Source organism: Zonotrichia leucophrys, chromosome 5 (assembly GCF_028769735.1).
Source record: "Zonotrichia leucophrys gambelii isolate GWCS_2022_RI chromosome 5, RI_Zleu_2.0, whole genome shotgun sequence".
In the NCBI taxonomy this organism is placed as follows: domain Eukaryota; kingdom Metazoa; phylum Chordata; class Aves; order Passeriformes; family Passerellidae; genus Zonotrichia; species Zonotrichia leucophrys.
In genome coordinates, this window is record NC_088175.1 from 34935317 (window position 1) to 34954347 (window position 19031).

A 19031-nucleotide genomic window follows, 5' to 3' on the forward strand; every position below is an offset into this window, starting at 1 on the left:
TGGGTGTACGAAGAGAAGAGGAGGAGTCAGCAATAGAGTCCTGTCCTGGGCAAGCACAAGAAATCTATTGGCCTTTTCAGCAAGGTGGCAGCAAAACAAAGCTCTAAAGGAGCTACAAGAAGATTAGAGAATGGGATCTGGGAACCAGTTTCTTCCCAGACACTGGCTCCATCTCTGAAACAAAACTAAGAAGTGAATTTAGAGGGGTTTTTTAAAAATTATTATTTTGTTTTTTTGCCAGTCTCAGTACTTTCAAGTTGGTGTTGATGATACTCTGTAAACCATGCATTCATTAGGAGGAAAACATGCTTGGCTGACCTAATACCATCACCAGAATTAGCTGGTTCCTAACAAGACACACAGATCAAAACCTGCACATAAAAGTAAAAGAAAAGAGATTTTTGGAGCAGGAGCAGGAAGTATTTACCTCACTGACAGTTTGGGGGCACTCTCACCCATCAGTGTCAGCTTTAAAGCACAAGGAGAGAAAACAAAGCCAGTCTGCAGAGCCCCAGGCTGTTGCTAGCTTTGCAAAGAGGGGTGCCTGTCAGCTGCACATCGAGGCAGATGGCACTGAAGAATTTACTGTAGAGACGAAGGCAAAAGCTGTATTTTTGCTGCACAGTGAGCTGAATACGGGTGGTGCATCTGCCAGGGACCATCCTTCCCACCTGGGGGATTTGCACAGGGTTACTCAGTAATTCCCAGCTCAGCATATTGAACAGCAGCAATAACTGCCACAGAACCATTCTTCTCTTAACCCTGCTGTTCATTGTCACTTCAGATTTATTAGAAGCTTTTTTTCTCCCTACAGTATTTAAAATTAAACTTGGATTGTCCTGTAATCCTCTGTCTGACAAGAGAGAGTAGCACCTAATCCAGCATCTGTATCACAGTATTGCCAGTGCTAGCAGTTGGCTCCTCCACTTCCCTGAACCCTTAGTGATCACTGAATGTGGAATGAACCCAGCGAGGACAGAGCTCCAAGATGCCCCTGAGAAAACAAGTCACACCTAAATCCAACACACTACCCAGTTCTCCAGACAGCTCTCCTGGACACCAACAAAGTGCAGTGGTGGCCTGGAGTGCAGCTCTGCCACTCCTGACACTCTGCTGCACATGGCTCCCCATCCCAGACCTGGCACCTCTGCGAGGCCCTCCCCGCCGTGTGTCTGCAGAGGTACCACCAGTGTCCCCAGAAACAGGGTGTCTGGCAGCCGTGCAGACAGCACACTTGTTTTTCTCCTTGATCAAAACAACTTCAAATAGAGGACTTCAGAGAACCAAAAAGTCTAGCTAGCACATATGCTGTGCTGTGGGAGCCTTTGATTATCCAGCAGATATTTTTAGAGCCCTTTGTAAATGAGCTGTGGCTCCATTTGTGTGGCGTATGGCAACAGCTCTGCCAGAAACAGCCTCTGGTGCCCTGTGCCACTGCAGAGCTGGACCTGGCACTGCCCAGATATCTGCCCTATGATTTAAACATCTTGGGGGCCACCTGTTTAAACCCACCCATGTGCTCCGCTGCCTGTGCTTTTCCCTCTGCCTCAGGAGAGTAAGATAGGGAAGATGGACCCCTGGAAGTGCTGCAAACCTGCTCTTGGCATCATGGGCCCCACAATTCCTGCTTCCAGGAAGAAACATGTCCAGTTTTTTTGCTAAATGAAGTTTCTAGCACCAGCTGCTAACAACAGTCAGCTCCATGGAGCATATCCAGGACACCAACAGAGCTGGGGAAGTGCGTGGCAGGCTTTAATGCTATGACAACCATCACTGAGGAATTTTTCAATTTCCTTTTCACTCATATTGACATGAGAATCACTGCTCCTAAAAGTGAAGGGCACCTTTAGGCCTAGATCAGATGAATTTTGTGCAAGCTTCCATTCCTGATAAAAGCTCAGATAGTGCACTTTGCTTGCAGGGATCTTGCTTTTTAGTTGTTGGTTTGAAGTTACCAGCAAGGAGGCCGATCACTGCCAAGGGTGACTAACTAGAGTCCACAGCACAAAATTGCCTGTAGGAAATGAATTACAATGCAGCAATGCATTTCACAAGCAGTTCTGACTCTTTACACATGGTTGAGCTGCTGAAAGTGAAGTATTGTCCTGCCTTCATGCTGTCAGTTGACTAGCAAAAGCAAAAGCCCCAGAGATGAGGTTTTCACTGCTGACTGACAGGTGCCCAGGTGCCCAACTGAAGCTAAGCCCCAGCAACCACCAGGATTTTGCTGGGCTTGCTTACTGCTCAAAATAAGCAATTTCAAATCACTACAGTGAAAGCTACCAGAAAATTACAAACTGTGTGTAATTACACTGTGTGTAACATGTGGTCTGCTCAATGAAGTGGACTTTGAGGAAGTCACTAAAACAGCCTTTCCTATTAGACCTATTGGATGACTAATTTGGGGCTATTTTCACTTCTCAGATGAGAAACTGCCACTCACTTCCAGCCCCAGGGTCTACTCTCCATTAAAATTTGGAGGCATTCACTCTGAACCCAAAATTTCTGCACAGCCCTTCACTTGTGGGGATTGATGGGTCTACATGCACGCTTCCCCTGTGCTAATTGGAAAACCAGAATTCCTTCAGACAGGATTAAAGAGCCAGTCCTGTTGATAGTTCCATCCCTACACACTGAAGCTCAGCAATACTATCAGTATCAACACTCACAGTATGCAGTGCCACACCCAGGATCTACACCCTCAGCTGCACAGCTTGCTCCTTGTTTCCTGCTTCCCTCCACTGCCACATGGACGCATTTACAGCTGAGCCAGCAACTGTTTGTGCTGGAATGGCTTTGTTTTCTGCCTATGTTTCTCTCTAGCTATACCTGTCACCCAGGGATGGACTAAACCTTTGCAAGGTTGTCCCTGCTTGTACTGCCATGCAAATCTGAACCATAGTCCCTATGGTGCCTTTGCTGCAAGGTGTATCCTTTGCTGAACAGCAGCCAGACTCAGCCCATGGAAGCAATGTTTTCAGCTGTTTGGACAGCAAACACAATCCACAGCCCAGGACGAACCCATGGACCCAGGTACTCATTTCAGATATTGGCTCTCTTGCCCACAATGGTTTAGCAGATATAAGATCTTCCATGTACAAAAATACTCTTAATACACTGAACTGTTTTAAAAGTTGCACTTTTAAAAGCCCAGTGTCAAAAAAATTCAAAGTCAGCCCTCTCTTTTAAGGATAGAAAAAGCCCAGCTTCCCCTGGATTTAGAGCATTTAGAGCTCAAGAAAAGTCTCCCCATCCTTCAATCCAAACCAGGCACATACATACAGCTTTATCAATCCACTTGACAAGCCCAGCCCACCACAGCAAAGCTAAAGGTAATACCACTGTAGCTGACTAGAAAGGGTGTGAGAAGCCTCAAGGGCACCCACTCTGCATCCCTACCCAAAAAGAGCATGTGCTGATGTAGCTGCAGTGCTGACCCAGAGCAGCCCTGAGCTGCTGGGAGGCTGCCTGCAGCAGCCCTGGCACAGCACTGGGATAACCCAGCCCACGGGGAAACAAGGCAGCTCCATCACAGGACATGCTGGACCTGCTCACCAAGGTGAGGACTTCAAAGGGCCGCAGTGGCGCTCACCATGTCAGGAGCCAGTCACTCAGGAGGGAGAACTACCAGCAGCACCTCAGGGGGCGGCAACTGACCCTTCTGGATTAATCAGCACTGGATCTGCTCTTTATAGCCCTGGGCTGAGGGAAACGGGAGTGCATCAGCTTAGATGCCCTTCATCTGGCAAAATGACATTAACCTCCAAGAACAATTCAAAGAACTGGCAACCCAACTTGATAAATTTAAATGCTTTTTTTTTTTTTATTAACAATCATTTTACATTACAAGGATAATATGACAAAAGGAAAGTTCTTGTGTACATACCATGATATATCAACATAGCTCTATTCGTATCCAGTGTCCTAGGTCCTTTCACACAGGTACTATAAAGCATAGTCTGTAAAGTAATAACATTTTAATATCTCCAAAAGAGTGATATTAACATATTAATACATATATAGTAATAGACGTCTAGATATTTTTCTCTCATTTCATATGTGTGTGTGGTGGGTGAGTGGGTGGGTGAGAGATCGCTTGAAACAGTTCAGCAGGGCTGTGCTTGGATGTGGATACGGAGAGGTTTGAGACAAAACCTCATTTTCTGGAAGTAGAAATGCATTTTTGCTAACTGTCGGGTGAGTCTATGAGGATGCCATGACTGGCAGAAAACTCCGTAGCCCTCCCGTAGCATTTGGGACATTACAGCATATGAGACGTGGTTCCCCGCGTAGCCCAGCGAGCTTATTCGACATGAGGTGCAGTGCATGGGAGCCCCTCGCCGGGCGGCAGCACCACCAGCAGGGCGGCTGGGAGGCGAGGCCGCGGGCTGGGCTGGCGCGGGTGTCAGTGGCTTCGGAAGGAGGGGGCTGGAGCGAGAAAACTGTCTCTGAGGTTTGTGAGGAACAGGTGCTGAGAGCTCCCTGCTGCTGAGGGGCTGCGGCAGAGCAGGGAGCCGCCGCCGGGCAGGGGCGGCTGAGGTGGATTACCAGTTGTGTGGAGGAGAGAGGCCTGGGAGAGGGCACTGAGGTGTGTGACAGGGCCTGGGGACAGCTTGCACAGCATCTGCTCATGCAAAACCAGTGTAATGATCCATTCGGATGTTGGAATTACAACTCACCCTCCTCCCAACCAAAGTCAACAAATAAAACAAACGGCAAGGAGTGCAGTGGCTGCCAGGCCTGGTGTGGAGCTGCAAAGGCAAACCTCCATGCTTTCCCTCCAACCCTTGTGGGGAAGCAGCTTGCTGACTGACCACCTGCTGTTGGACCGGCCAGAGGCACCTCTCAGATCCTCTCAGGTGTCAGCCAAAGGCTTCAGGATGCAGCAGGGCCAGAGTCCTACGTGTGGCTGAGTGAAGGGAGGGATGGAGGGATGAGAGAGCTGCCCATCCCACAGGCATCAGCAGATATTCAGGGACGGCTGATCCACCCCCACCCCAGCACAGAAATGCTGGTCATGGGAAAGCAGGTGTCTCTTTGCAGGGGCAGGGTAAGAGGGCTGCACCCTTTGGTGCTTCAGCCTGGCAAGGTCCGAACGCTGTGTCCTGGGGCCGAAAGGCACACGTGTGACACTGACCATGTCTTCCATACAATCACATCATTCCCCTTCCTCCAGAAAGCCTCCCTGGGCCCCTGGCCAGGCAGGCTGCTCACAGGCTGAGGAGCGGCTGGGAGACCTGAGGGAGCAGAGTGGCTCCAGCAGCAGAACAGCAGCCAGCCTGACCCAACAGAGCTGGGTGTGCCTTCCCAACTGGGATCAGGCACTCTTATCCCTATTGCTCCGACTTCACGATTCCTTCTCGTTTGCACTGTTCCAGCTCCATACACTATCCCTGCCAGCACCACCTGTGTGGCTGTAACCTTTCCTCTGCTCAAAACTGCCTTGGCTCTCCTGCTGCCTTTATCCCAGCACCACGGCTGTGTCGCTGACCGTCGCCTGCAAGTGCACCCACTCTCGCTGGGGCCACATGAGTGCTGGCCAGCGCAGGGTCTCCCTGGCAGAGTGCTGGCAACTGCTGAAGAATGCCAGGAGGAACTGCAAAAAGCCACGTTTCCTCAGCACCAGTGCCCGCAGTTGCCAACCGTGTCCATGCAGAGAGACAAAAGTGCATGTGAGGGTGGATATGTGTCTAAGTGTGAACACACAGGCTCCCAGCAAGAGGCTTTCTTGGGAGTACACTCAAGCATTTTCCCCTACCAAGACATTCCATTATTAAACAAACCTTATTTATCACTCGGTTAACATGCCAGCAAGGAAACCCCTTGGCCTAAACACAGCCAAGCCACTCTCCATAGAGTGCTATACATGTAAATGTAGGCCTCAGTGTATGGCTAAAACCATCCCATAGTCCAAAGTCTTCAGTGTTACGTGCCTTGTGCTAGAACACAGGGCCAGCCTTACACAAGGGTGGTTGAGTCTATCTCTATATTATATTTTTATATCTATTGAAAACATAGAAATATATAAATATATAGGATTTCATTTATAGATATATAAGCATGTGATTTTAATCTTTTGTACGGTGTGTATATGTACTGGGATGTGCGTATATACAATATATAGACCATATGCATATGTACTGTATACATACACTAGCTTACATGCACACACATCATACGTGTCTCCAAGGGAGACAGGAATTGCATAGGCATTACTGCATTGGATACAATGGCTGGGGGATTAACGTACCATTTCTCTGCTTTTAAGACCTCTTTTAACAGGGGTGAAAGGGGAATCTGCAAAAGCAGAGGCTGTTGCTGCTTATTTGCAAGCCAGCTGTCTAGGCAATGGTCAAACAAACAGCAATCCTCATGACATAAGAAAGGAGGGGAACTATAAAGACCCTGCAGGCCATCTGGTTGAGTTTGTGCTGTGAGTAAGAGATGGACTGAGCCTGAATCATGTCTGAACAATCATACCAGCAAGAGCATCACCAGTACAGGGGACATGGGTGCAGTTGGCTCAAGACCCAAGGCAAACACCACACGAGGACCCTGCCCACTGTGCCCCTCACAGCCCCTGTAACTTCCGTGTGCTTTTGCTGGCATGGGAAGAGCTTTGGTTTCCTGTGAGGATTATCCCTGCTGAGGTCGGTCTCGTGGCTGGAGGGCCTGGATCCCTGTGGACACAAGGTGAGCCCTGCAGAATGACACGTCTAAATGTGCTTCACAGATTTCTGCTTCACAGCAGGGTAAAAGAGGCAAGGAGCCTGAGCAAAAAGTGGGGAAGGGAAATTGGCAACCAAAAATCCCACGGGCTAGAAATACATACCCGAGGGTTTGGAGAAGTGTGCATTATTCACAGTCAGATGCCATAGCTAAGATGCAGGGAAAGGAGACAAAAAAGAGCTCATTCAAGAAAAACTGAATCCTCTGTCTTTGAAGCCTAACCAGTTCAAGACACTGTGAGCAACACATCCAAAACAGCTCCTCTCGCTCTCTCAGCACAGCAGGAAAGGCATTGATTAAACTCGAGGCATGGCAAACTTGGAGCCACGGAGGCCTCCCTCAGCACCCTGGTAAGCCCTCCCCATGCCTGCTGCTGCCTCCTGGCCTCACTGCCACCAGGCTGGGCCCAGAAATACAGGCACAGAGTTGCACCTGGGAAAGGCTTGGGAGCCCTAGGAAGCCAGGGGTGCTCTGCATTGATATTCCTCCCTCCTCCCTATCTTGTCTATGCTGGTAGTCATGTTTCCATCCACGCTATGAGACTACCCATGAAAGAAAGAGCTACAGATCTGAGATAGGCACGTTAACCTGGAAAAAAAGCTTGCAAAGCACCTGCATTACCCTAGGACAAAGGCCAGGTTTATTTTCTGATGTGTGGGTAACAGGGAATTGTGTTGGAGGAGCTGGGATGGGATGGGATGGGATGGGATGGGATGGGCTGGGCTGGGCTGGGCTGGGCAGGCCTGGCCTGGCTGGGCTGGGCTGGGCCAGCTGCTCTACCAAGCTCTTGTCTATCCTCATTACCAAGGTAAAGGGTCTCTGACCTTTCCTGTCGTGGGTAATCACAACATCCAGTGGCAGGAAATCACTGTTTGCAAGCAGTTATTTGCTAAAGGAACAAGTGCTCTGCCTGTGTCTGCTGGATGCCAGAGAATATCACCACATGCTGCACATTTCACTGCACCATTAGAAATAAAAGCTGCCAGCGAAAGGTGTCACTGATGAAAGCAGGATTTGCAAGTGAACCAAAGGGAAGGAGTGACAAATTGGAAGAATAAGTTCTGAACAGGCCACTGGCAACTTTCACTTTGCCATTTCCTCCCCAGTAGCAAAAGTTAGGAGGCTTGGATCGAGAGTTGTAAACAGGCCTCTTGGGCTGCTCAACACAAGCCCTGGGGGAGCATTCCTCTCTCCAAAGGTGTCTGGAGACTGGAGACTGTCCCCAAATGTTCCTTCCCTCCATGTGGGCCAGGCACTTTGATGGGCCTCTATGCCAAGGAGCTTTTGCTGCTGCAAACAGAAAGGCAGGTGATTTTTCCTCTCTACCCACAAAGAGCTATGGAGTTCTATGGATTCTGTGACCTATGTTCACCTTGCCCATCTCCAGTCAGAAACTAAAGGAGCAGCAGTTTTTACATCTCAAGTTTAAAAAGGAAGGAAGCCTGCCACCTCCTTAGTAGGCAGCAGCTCCAGAGCTTTGTGGCAGCACCCTGAGCAGAGCCAATTCAAACCATATCTGGAGAGCTACGAGCCCCTTGTGTGGAGAGATCCCTACTTCATGGTCAGGCAAACAACCACCCAAGGCTGTACAGCTAGCAGGGGGTTTCCAGTTTAATTTTCACTGCTCTGGATGAATGGATCAACTTGATCATAAAATTTGTAAGAAAATACAGGAAAACATGAAAACAAAGCCATTTTTCATGCTTCCTAGGTGTGTCATATCAATGCCCCTGTGTTGCAACTGTGCGATGCCCTGACCTAGCTTGTGCCATTTCCATGAGGACCACAAGGAAGAGCACCCAGTGCCTGCACCCCTGGCGGCAGTTTGGCAGCAGCTGGGTGGCTCTGGTGCAGCTGCCCTCTCCTGCCCGAGCCAGCCTCAGGCTGCACGTGCTGTCAGAGGTAAGGCAAGGGGTAAGTGCTACAGAGGGTGCTGACCAGCCCTCACTGCTACATTCACAGGGTCCACTCTGCTCCACTTGGACCATCTGACTGAAAGGCCCGGTTTTACAGTGAAGGGCCAGTGTCAGGACACAAGGACAGGCCACCACTCATGTTTTGGGTGGGCTCAGTCCCCCCACAGTCCGACAGGGACAGAGGCAAACACTTCCAAAACCCTGACCAACACCAGCCTGGCTGTTCCTGTGTGGTCTGAAAGTTGAACCAGGCCATAGTGGCTTGGCTGCACACCTCTGCCAGTGCTGGCTGTGAAGTTCTGCTGAAGGCAAAGGGGTTAGCAGGAGGTGAGTGAGACCTAGGTAGAAGTGTGTGTTTTCCTGGGGAAGACAGTGCGTGAACCCTGGCAGTGAAAGTGACTCAGAGAAAGATCAGTTCCAAACATGCTACATCTCCATTGAAAACAAACAAAAAAGTTTAAAAAATAAAATAATATTATATATATATATATATATATATATTTATATAAATGAAAAGCTATTAACTAGCAGCAACGGTTCTAGAGATATCTTAGCACCAAGACCAAGGGCAGGGGGGTAACAGGAGAAAGGAAAGGTTCAGTGTTGCTGATACCACCATCATGTTTCCAAACAACACAGCTTGGCACAAAGCTCATCCCTCTGGGAAATGAGAACATGTTGGCTTGGACACCTTTTGGACAACACGTCTCACTCCCACAATGGTCTGGTCAGGTTGGTGCTGTCCATGCCACATCAGCAGGGCAAGGCACTAGCATCTGTGGAGTTTTTGCACCTTTTTTGTTTGTGTGGGTTTTTTTTGGTAGGATGGGGTTTTTTTGTGTTTTTTGTGTTTTTTTTTTCTCTTTTCTGACCTGAAGTGATATAGTGTGGATGGAGCTTGTTTACTTCAAAAAAATAAAACAAAGAAGAGCCCCAAGCCCACAGAACAATCTCTTTGTGATGGTAGGTGCAAGTCCCCCAATTCACATTTCAGCTGGACTCTGCATTCCTTCAAGAAAGGAAGAAATATTTTGCAGGAAGAAGCAGAGCATTCCTTCCTCCTGCTGTCATCAGTCTGCTGTGCTGTGGAACATGTTACCTTGGTCACAAGAGAGTAAGTGAACCTTTGTAGGACATCACACATGATTATAATCCAAGATAATCTTGCATTGATAGCTCCTGCCACCAAACTGCAGCAGGTTTTTCTTTCAGTCATTCCAAACAAAACAAAACAAAACAAAACAAAAACCCCACAACAATCTAGGATTATAGAGACATGGTATAAATAATGTAAATTAGAATATAATTTTTCAGCCTTTGAATCTCCGCCCAGAGATGGCTCTCGACTCATTGGCTGTCTAGCTTTCACAGCAGCCCTGGTTTTGAATGAATAGTTGTATATATATATATATATTTATCTCATACAATATAAAAATATAAATGCAAAAATTTCCCCCTGCCTTCTCTATTTTGCTATTTTATAGTCTGCACATGACATCATGTTATAACATATGTATGATAGACTGGTACTACGGTTATCATAAAAGGAGCTGAAAGCCAAGTATTACTCTACAGCCCAAAGGTAGGGAGAACTGAGAAAGGGGCATCACAGTTTAGTGGAGGCATTTGTTTCTAAATCAGAATAAAAACCCAAAATAATGCCCCCAGCCCTCCTCTCCTGTCGGTAATTTTTTGAGTGAAAAAAGCTTCCACTCAGCTGAAGAGAACTGGGGGCAACAAAACACACGGGTTGCTCTGTCAGAAATTAGAAATCTGATGGTTGCCAACAAAAGGCTCAAATGGCTCAATAACTGGGCTGAACAATGGAAAGAGAGGCAGAGATTGAAACCGAGGGGAAAACAAACAAACAAACAAACAAACAACCCCAAAACGAAACAAAACAAAACAAAAAACAACCCAGCAAACTGGCAACACACATACAAAGGAAACTGCTGGGAGGATGAGGCTGACAAAGACCCGTTGTCTAGCTTATAGGTTGTTAGGTTTGAACATGTAGAGTATGGCCCCAGCACATGCTTCTAAAGAATGAAATGTTGCCACCTACATTGCAGCTGCCATGGTTGGAGACACCAGTAAATGTCTAAACATTGTCTCAATCTTTAAAATTCTGCTTAGCTTCTATCAGACGCACATCGTCTTAAATTTTCAGTGTGGGTTTTTCCTTAATATAGATAATATATATATTTTATATAATATATCAAAGTTTAGAGTATAGATTAAAAAAATTATCTGATCTGAGGCATTCCTTCCTAAATATCAGGGTAAAACTCAGAGCCGTGGTCCATGCTCTGCAACATCGGCTTCTGGTCAAGAGATGACATCCTGCTCAGCATTTCGGCCGAGAGCGCGTAACTGTTGCCTGACTTCTCCTCGAACCAGCTATCGAGAGCCCTTTTGCAATCGAAGTTGGCAATGGGCGGCCCGTTAACAGCAATCGTCAACAGGTCACTGAGCTGCTCCAGCGTCAGCCGGGAGCGGTTGTTCTTGCGCACTCTCTGCAGGGCGGTGCGCCCCTTCTCACAGCAAGCCGAAGAGGTGGGAAGGACTTTGAGGATCTGAACTATTTTATTTAGGAGGGGAAATCTCTGTTTGTATTTACAAATGTGACTGAGCAAATCTTTAAAACCATTTTTGGTATAATAATCCACCTTGAGTTCCCGCCACTCCATCAGCAGACTCCCTCGAGTGTCCATCCCTTCTCGGCAAACTTCTCTGGAAAATGATGGGACTGTCTCCAGGTGTTCAAATATTTGTACCATATCCTCCTTCCCATAGCTCATGAGCTCATCAGTGCTTCTGGGCCAAGCTGCAAGGTCAAATACCTGACAGGCCTTCACAAATGTCCGGCTGCGGGAATCAAACCTTTGGGCTAGGATCACCTGGGTCTTCTGGCAGATCTTTTCTCTGATCGACTGGAATTTGGCTTCAGCCACCCGTAGATTTTTCACAGCAATGCCATTAAAGCTTTCACGGAAGTTTTCCTCAAACTCCTGCAAGTACTCCCCAGGGGAGTCGGCTAGCCGGCTGATCTCCTGGATGGCCTCCTCTATTTTATCATCCACCTGTGACACAAGAAGGTACTCCCCTTGGAAGACGTAGGCAAGGCGTGAAAGCACAGCGATCACATCCAGCAGGAAGTAGATGAGTTTAATCGACTGGTAGTCCATCAGGAACTGCAGGAGGGCCAAGGCAATGGCAGAAGCATCTGCCCTTTGGGTTTGGCCACTGACATCTTTGAGATGGGCCACAACCTCAAGGTAATCCTTGATGAGAGCGTTGAGCACGTTCTGCTCCCCAATGATCCACTTCACTGCTCGAATGTCCCCCAGGAACTCAGTCTCCTCACACAGAGTGGCAGCAGTGACCCTTAACTCGCACATGAGTCGGGGAGAATAACGATAGAAACTGAGCAGTTGCTTCAAATTGTTTTCTAGCTCCTCCAGACATGGTAGTTCCTTCCCACTAATGGCATCCAAAATTTCCAAGTGGGGCCTATGCACCATAAAGGGAAGACAGAGAAGCCAGGGCAAGGTCTTTCTGATTGTCATGAACAAGTTGGCTCTCAGGCTGGCGGTAATGTTAGCACCATCAACTCCCAAGCCGATAGTTGGCTTCTCATCCTGCAATCGTATTCCCAGGCTGGAAAAAGCCCGATCTAATGCTTGAAGGTAACTGTCTGTTGTAGAAAAGCCGAGCTCCTGAAGAGACAGGAATTCAGTTGCTGGAGGCCCATCACTGCTGGTGTACTGCACATAAACTGCAACTGTATCTGCAAGCAAGTCGTCGCTCTGCCCATCCAGAATGATGCTGAGGAAGGGAGACTGCCGGATGCGCTCAACCAGGTCCTCTCGGAGAGCGCGGGCGATATGGTGAATTAAGATCTGGCAGTCTCCCTCATTCATGTACTGATCCACCACCTTGAGTTCACACTTTCTCAGTAGTTCTGCCAGAGGCCGAAAGTCGTAGTAGGGCCTGCCCTCCAGGGCCAGGTGGTAGGCTGTGTTGAAGAGCAGGGTCATATTTCGGCACATCTCTTCTGTCTTCTCTGGGTGCATCCTGAGCTTGTAAAGCTGCAGGCACTTCTTGTGGAGGTTGCTCTGGCTGTGAAGCTTTATCGTGTGTATCTTGAACTGCTTAGAGCCAATGATGAAGGCTGAAGTCCGAGAAGATTGCACTGTGTACTGCCTACAGACATGGCACCACATCTCATTCAGTGTCGGGGAGTACCGCAGAAACCAAAACTTTTTAAGCCACTCTTGCTTGAACCGCCGTATCCTCCGTCCTGTTGCAGAAGACATCTTAGAAGGCTCATCTGTAGCAGCAATCATATCATTGGAAACTGATTCATCAGCAGAATCCACCTCTTGGTCATCATCCTCCATGATGGTGGGAACTGAGATGATACTTTCTGAAGCTGTAACAAAAAAGGAAATAAAGGAAAAAATATGGTATTTACAAAGTTGCTGAGCTAGAGAAGCATCCTATAGGTGACAGTAAGAGCACTGCCCAAAGAGCTGGCCACAACGTCTCTTCTCCTTCCCACAATACATTATAGATAGAATGTTAATAATGACTTTGAAAGGAAAAGAAATCAGTATCTCTGCATTAAGAACTTTGTCTCCAACATGCCACAATGAACAGCAAAAAAGGACACTAGATCCTGGCCACTTGAACAATACACTGTGTGACCCAAATATTCCTTTTACTGAAGGCTCCTGGCTGCTTGACAGCATGTTCCTGGAGGAAATTAAATGTATCTTCAAAAAGGCACACGTAGTTGTGTTAAGGCAGTGGAGGAAACAAAGAGTGATTTCCAACAAGGGACACAGCAGGACATAATTTCATACACAAAGAGAGCACATTTCAGCAATACAACAGTCATTCATACTTTCTTGGTAGCATATGAGGCATTGTGGAAGGTCTTCCGCTGAAAGAGAATGCATCAAAAATACAGCAAACAAACTGTCTGCAATGGAATGTCTTTTTTATTGGCAGTGCATTATCAATTACAATGGCAACAAATAGAGCAAATTGTCATACAGAGTCTTTCCCAAACAGTTTTCCACTGTACCCACAGCATCAGCTCCTGGCCCACCCAGTCACAAAACCTGACAAAGAACCTTCCATGGAACCACAGGTTCACCTGAATACTCAGAGCAAAATGCTTTAGATGGGTACACAGCACACAGGCATCTCACTACTCTCCTTAGGCAGGGTTTGGAGAATGCTCTAACTCGGCAAGGCTTACCTGTGGGGTCTGAGAACTCTTGGAGCTCGGGTACCTGGGGCGGTAACACGGGTGCCTCGGGTAACTTCCCAGATCTCAGCATGTCTAACTCAGCCTGAAGCTCCCGGATTTTCTTCTTCAGCCGGATGCAGTTGGGGCAGAAGGACGTGGTGGGGATTTCATGGGAATTGCCTTGTGCAGAGGCCAGTGACAGCTCAGTGGGGCTGTCTGCTTTAAGTGACAGGGGCTCTTCTTCCTCGTCTTCAAGGATGCTCATCTCCTTGGCTGAGATAAAAGAGGAACTGTGAGGGACCCTCCATTCGCTCTCCCTCTGGCTTCTGCTAAGGCTCAGGGAGCCGTGCTGCATGGCACTGCCACACTGCTCAAAGATGTCTTCAGCCTGGTATTTAGATGCTCTTCTGAGGGGAAGTGGTGTACTTGTTGTTAACTGGTTGTCTTCAAACTTGGCAGACTCCAAAGAAGCCTCCAAGACATCTTTGAAGATGAGGTCAATTTTTTTTTTCTTTGTTTGGGGGTGGGATTCCCCTTCGTCACAGCTGCGCTTGTAGGGGCTCTTCCCCTGCTTTAAGGTAGTGAACTGGAGTGCTCCTCTTGCATCCTCTTGGTTTTCTACATTCTTTTCTGAGTTTTCATTCTGTAACATTTTCTCTCCTAGAATGGAAAATGAGGGGTGGGGATTATCACTGGGAACGGAGCAACATCCCTCAATCTAAAACTCAAACAAAAAAGAACAAAAAGGCAGACTGAATCCCTGCAGGTCTGCATATTATGTTACAAGCCAGGGAACTGACACAACTCAGTGGAAATTGAGGCTTGCAAGAGGAGAAGCCCTGCTAATGGGCTTGTCTGCAAAAACAGAGACAGTCCTGGGTAACCACAGCAGAGTAGAACCCACACACTTCAGAGAAGAGAAACTACAGGCAGCTTGTTTAACCTAAAGGTATAACCAACCTGCGTTGGAAGAGGACTATGAGGTGAATGACTGATCATGGTGGAAACTATACCCAGAGCCTAAGTGCTATTTTGGCTGGCTGGAAGTCCTGTGCCTGTTTTGACTTGGTAAAAGGTATCAAGCGTACAGCAGTGCAGCGAGAGATTTACACCATTTCATGACAACCCCAGTGTCTGTGCACGCCATGGCACAAAGTTTGCAAGCCCCTTTACTCTTGTTCAGTTTGGAGGCTGCTCCAGAAATGCAAAGGTAAAGGAGTAAAAACAACTTGCACACTTAAAACCTAAGGTACACATTGCCAACTGAGCTACAACAGGTGAATGCCCTCCAAGGATGGGACATCTAGCTTGTCCTGGTGGAGCCTGAGAGCATGACCATTCAGTAATTGAAAAAAAAATATCAAAAGTAACCTCATATAAATTATTAATTGCTTATAATAAAGGGAATAGCCAGATTTCCTTACCTGGAAATTCAAAAGACGATACGTTTGGCTCAATTTCCATCACTCTTCTATCTTGTAAATAACTTCAAGCATTGATGGCTTCCCAAACAAGACGCTGCTTTATGCTGATTTTTGGTTTTGTTTGCCCAAAGTGTATTCATGCTTTCATAAGAGTTATGGAGCAAAAGCTACCATTCCCTCTCTAAGGAGAGCAATGCTAAGAATGCAGTAAAGATGCAAGACTCGAAACAGAGTAAGGCACTGTAAAAAGGGCTGGCCTGAATGGATGGGATTTTACACTGGGTTTGGATGCTGGCTGGGAAACCCAGACACTTCTTTAGGGAATCCATAACAACAGATCTCATTTTCAACACACTGATGAGAATTTCTATGTACAAAGCTTTTACTCTCTGTCTTAGTATTTCCCCTGTTATGGACCACAGCAACTATTGTGAGAGGTAGTGATTTAGAGAACTGGTTCTTCTTTCTTGGTGATTTTGTCCCCCAGCCAGGTGAGTGCTCCAGCCCTATTGAAAAGCTAGAAATGATGATCCCTCATATTACTGGTCTCAACTCCAATGATGAGGCGGCTCAGAAACAATCAGCAGAAGCAAAACCCAGGAACCATGTTATTTTTCTGTGAGTTCGTAAAGTGTGCCACTTCCTTTGACAGACTCATCTGCAGGGATTTGAAATCTTTTAAATAGAAAGTGACTCAGCAGATTTTTGTGCTGCTTTCTGACCACTTCCCAGTGCCCTCCCAGTGTAGGCTTTGATGTCTCTTGCAAGTCTAGCAATGGCCCAGGTGATGCTCCATTTTAACATCTCTGTGCCCCTTCTGTGAATGCAGGCTGAGCCCAGCTTGCAGCAGGATGAGCTCACCAAGATGTCAGGGGGTTTCTGGAATGGTCTCTGTAGCCACATGAGTCTCTACCTGAAGGTGCATTAGGCTGTGGCAGGTTCTGGAGAGTCCTGAGGCAGATCTTCACCACACTCGTAGCACAGAGCAGGCTGTGAGTTACCGTTTCAGCTCCCACAAACCATGACACCATGACAATCCAGGACTAAAGGCATGTCTGCATGACAGGGCAATAGCTCATAGCCTTGGTGCCCCTGTAGAGCAGCTGCTTCAAGGGCACAGACTGTCTCTTGCTGTACTTTCAGAAAGCACTAGGCCATCTGGATGACTAATGTGTGCATGTTACAGCAGCAAAATCACTGCAGCCTGTACCTAATCACTCACTGGTGTTGATTAACATAAAAAAGCAAATTCATACCAATGTTGATTCAGAAGTGGGAATTACCCAAGTACAGCCACCACGATGTAACACTGCAAGTGCATAACAACCCTAAGGTGATAGAGATAACCAGCTTTTTCAGGACAACTTGTCCACCCCATGACTGAAGAGGAGACACCTTTTACCAAGTCAAGGCAGCAACAGCAGCTGTGTAATAATATACTCAGGAATGATAATTACAAATTATATTTAGTGTGGCTGCCCCTCTGAGGCCCTGCCATTCTGCATCTAGCCTGGAAAGAAATGTTCCTAATTAACTTCAGGTATCAGTACTGCACAGATGAACAGATGCATTAAGAATTTTTGCTTTCCTCTAAAGCTTCCTGTATTGCTGACAATACGTGGGCCCAAAGGACTGCTGGGTTTGATTCAACATTGCTACATTTTAGACAAGATAACAATTTTTATCCAAGGAAGAATCAGTCTGACAAGTACAAAGCCTCCTGTACGTTGTACACACATTCTAAGGTTGTGAGACTAAGGAGCTGATGTCGCGCTGATCCCAAATTATCTTTCTGAAGAAAGAGGAGATAAATTAAACGAGGAAAATGGACATACAAACACACCAAGGAAATCTCATTCATATGGACAGAAAACCAGCCACAGCTCCCTCAAACAGGCTGCTCACAGGAGCCAGAGAGAGCAGCATGTTCAGAGGAAAAACCTAACTCTGTCTTGTAGGATCGTCAGCTTGGCAATCTTTGGGCCAAAAAGTCTTGTGGCAGGGGTGCTCTGTGATTGGGCATTGCATCAGGCCCTTCCAGCGCACACACACACACACAGCATGGCGCAACACAACACATGACGTGACACATCACAGCACAAATCTTTCTTTCATTATCTCCATGACTGTGGGTATCTTAGTCTTCTTGTACACCCATCCATCTGTGCCAGACAGAGCTGGGGGCTCTCACCTGGAGGTGCTCTGCTTCTACAAATGCAGCTCTCCTCACACAGCCTCTGCAAAACCTACTTCACCCACCACACTTGGCCCAGCTGTGGGGCAGCCTGAGGGGATCAGGAGAGAGGATGGAAAGGGAAGGGACTCACCACTTGTGCAATTTCTGTTCATGGTTTCCTGGGACATACTGTGCAACCGCTTCATGTAATCCTCACTGTACCAGACCCGCAGCTTCTCCCCAGGGTGGATGTCACGGCAGGCACGGAAGTAAATCCTCTCACTGTGCTGGAAGGCCATCAGGTTCTGCTCCCTCTCCTCCCGGGAGATGATGACGTACCTGAGGGCAAGGGGACAAGGCAGGTGTGAAGCACAAACTTCTGTGCCCCCCCTTGCATCAGAATGACAACCATGAAGAAGCCAGAATGACCTTTGGAGAGAGACATCAACACAGCCAGGCTGGAAAGCATGGAATTATAAGCAATGGTGTGCAAACGAGCATGGACACCCAGGGAACACTAAGCCAGTGGGGCTGTTTTTTGCTGGGGAAGGGATGACACAAATGCACATCCAGTCTGAAGGGATGTCTGCCAGCAAGGGTGACAGACTCTACCAGTCAGAAATATCTTTGCCTAGTGATGGAAACAAGGACTTCTGGACTCCTACCATCACTTCACGTCCCAGGGCTCCCTCCCTTGTTCTCAGGAATACCTGGAATACAGAAGGGTTCCGCTGCCTGCCTGCTTCCCAAAAACACTGCCTTCCTTTTTTCGTTGGTAACAGATTTGCTTGCTTCTGTCCTTTCAGGCAATCAGAATTAAGATTCTAAGGTCAGAAACATGGATACCTAATGGGCACGGGAGTATGTGCTGGTTGTCCAAGGACATACCAGTATAGGAAGGTTTTGCACTTCAGAGTTCATCAGGGTGCGACAAAAAATTCAGCTCTGCAAGTGGAAACCCCAACACCACATTGTGGGGATCTCCTGGCAGTGCTGACAAAAAGATCACTTCCAGGGCATGGGATTTCTTTTTCTGATTTAAAACAGCTTCATGTCAGCTCAGCAGAAACGTATTTATTCCTACTCCAAGCAACTGGCCCCTCTGTGCAATTTGCTAAGACAACGATCTATCAGTAATGTCATATTACTTGCTCTCACACTCCTCATATTCCTGCTAGAGGACATGAAAAAGGCTTGGTAATACTGGTTTCAGTTGCCACCAGCATGAGCTCACAACAGCTACCCAGGAAAGAGGCCCCATCACAGCATGTGTAGACCCCAAATCAGACATGAACAGCTCATACCTAAAACTTATTTTTCTATTATGCTATTTGCCCCTGTTGCTCAGCACACCCTGCTGCAGCAACCTCAGCAAAGGCAAGGAGGCTGCAGGGGAGCATATGGCTCCTCTGACATCTGCTGCAATTAGTCCTTGCCTAAGTTCCCTAATGTATATACAGGTATTTCTTTGGCTTAAGAAATCTGTCAAATGTTTTGAATATTCTACCTTCTCTAGCCATGTGAAT

General features: G+C 47.3%; 1 protein-coding gene across 12 annotated transcripts in view; it reads right to left on the reverse strand.

Moving 5' to 3' along the window:
• Positions 1 to 3809: 3809 nt before the first annotated feature.
• PRDM11 (PR/SET domain 11) overlaps positions 3810 to 19031 on the reverse strand; it is a 48850-nt gene continuing 33628 nt past the window's right edge. For 10 of the 12 annotated variants that reach the window (XM_064714370.1, XM_064714371.1, XM_064714365.1 and 7 more), the window contains 3 exons: positions 17657 to 17844; positions 13915 to 14565; positions 3810 to 13080 (listed from right to left, as the gene is read on the reverse strand). In XM_064714370.1, the coding sequence (XP_064570440.1) occupies positions 10916 to 13080; positions 13915 to 14565; positions 17657 to 17844 (3004 nt within the window). In that variant the 3' untranslated portion in view covers positions 3810 to 10915. Of the gene's footprint in view, positions 13081 to 13914; positions 14566 to 15329; positions 17105 to 17656; positions 17845 to 19031 lie in introns of those variants that run through there. The other 2 variants (XM_064714377.1, XM_064714374.1) reach the window with 2 other exon arrangements.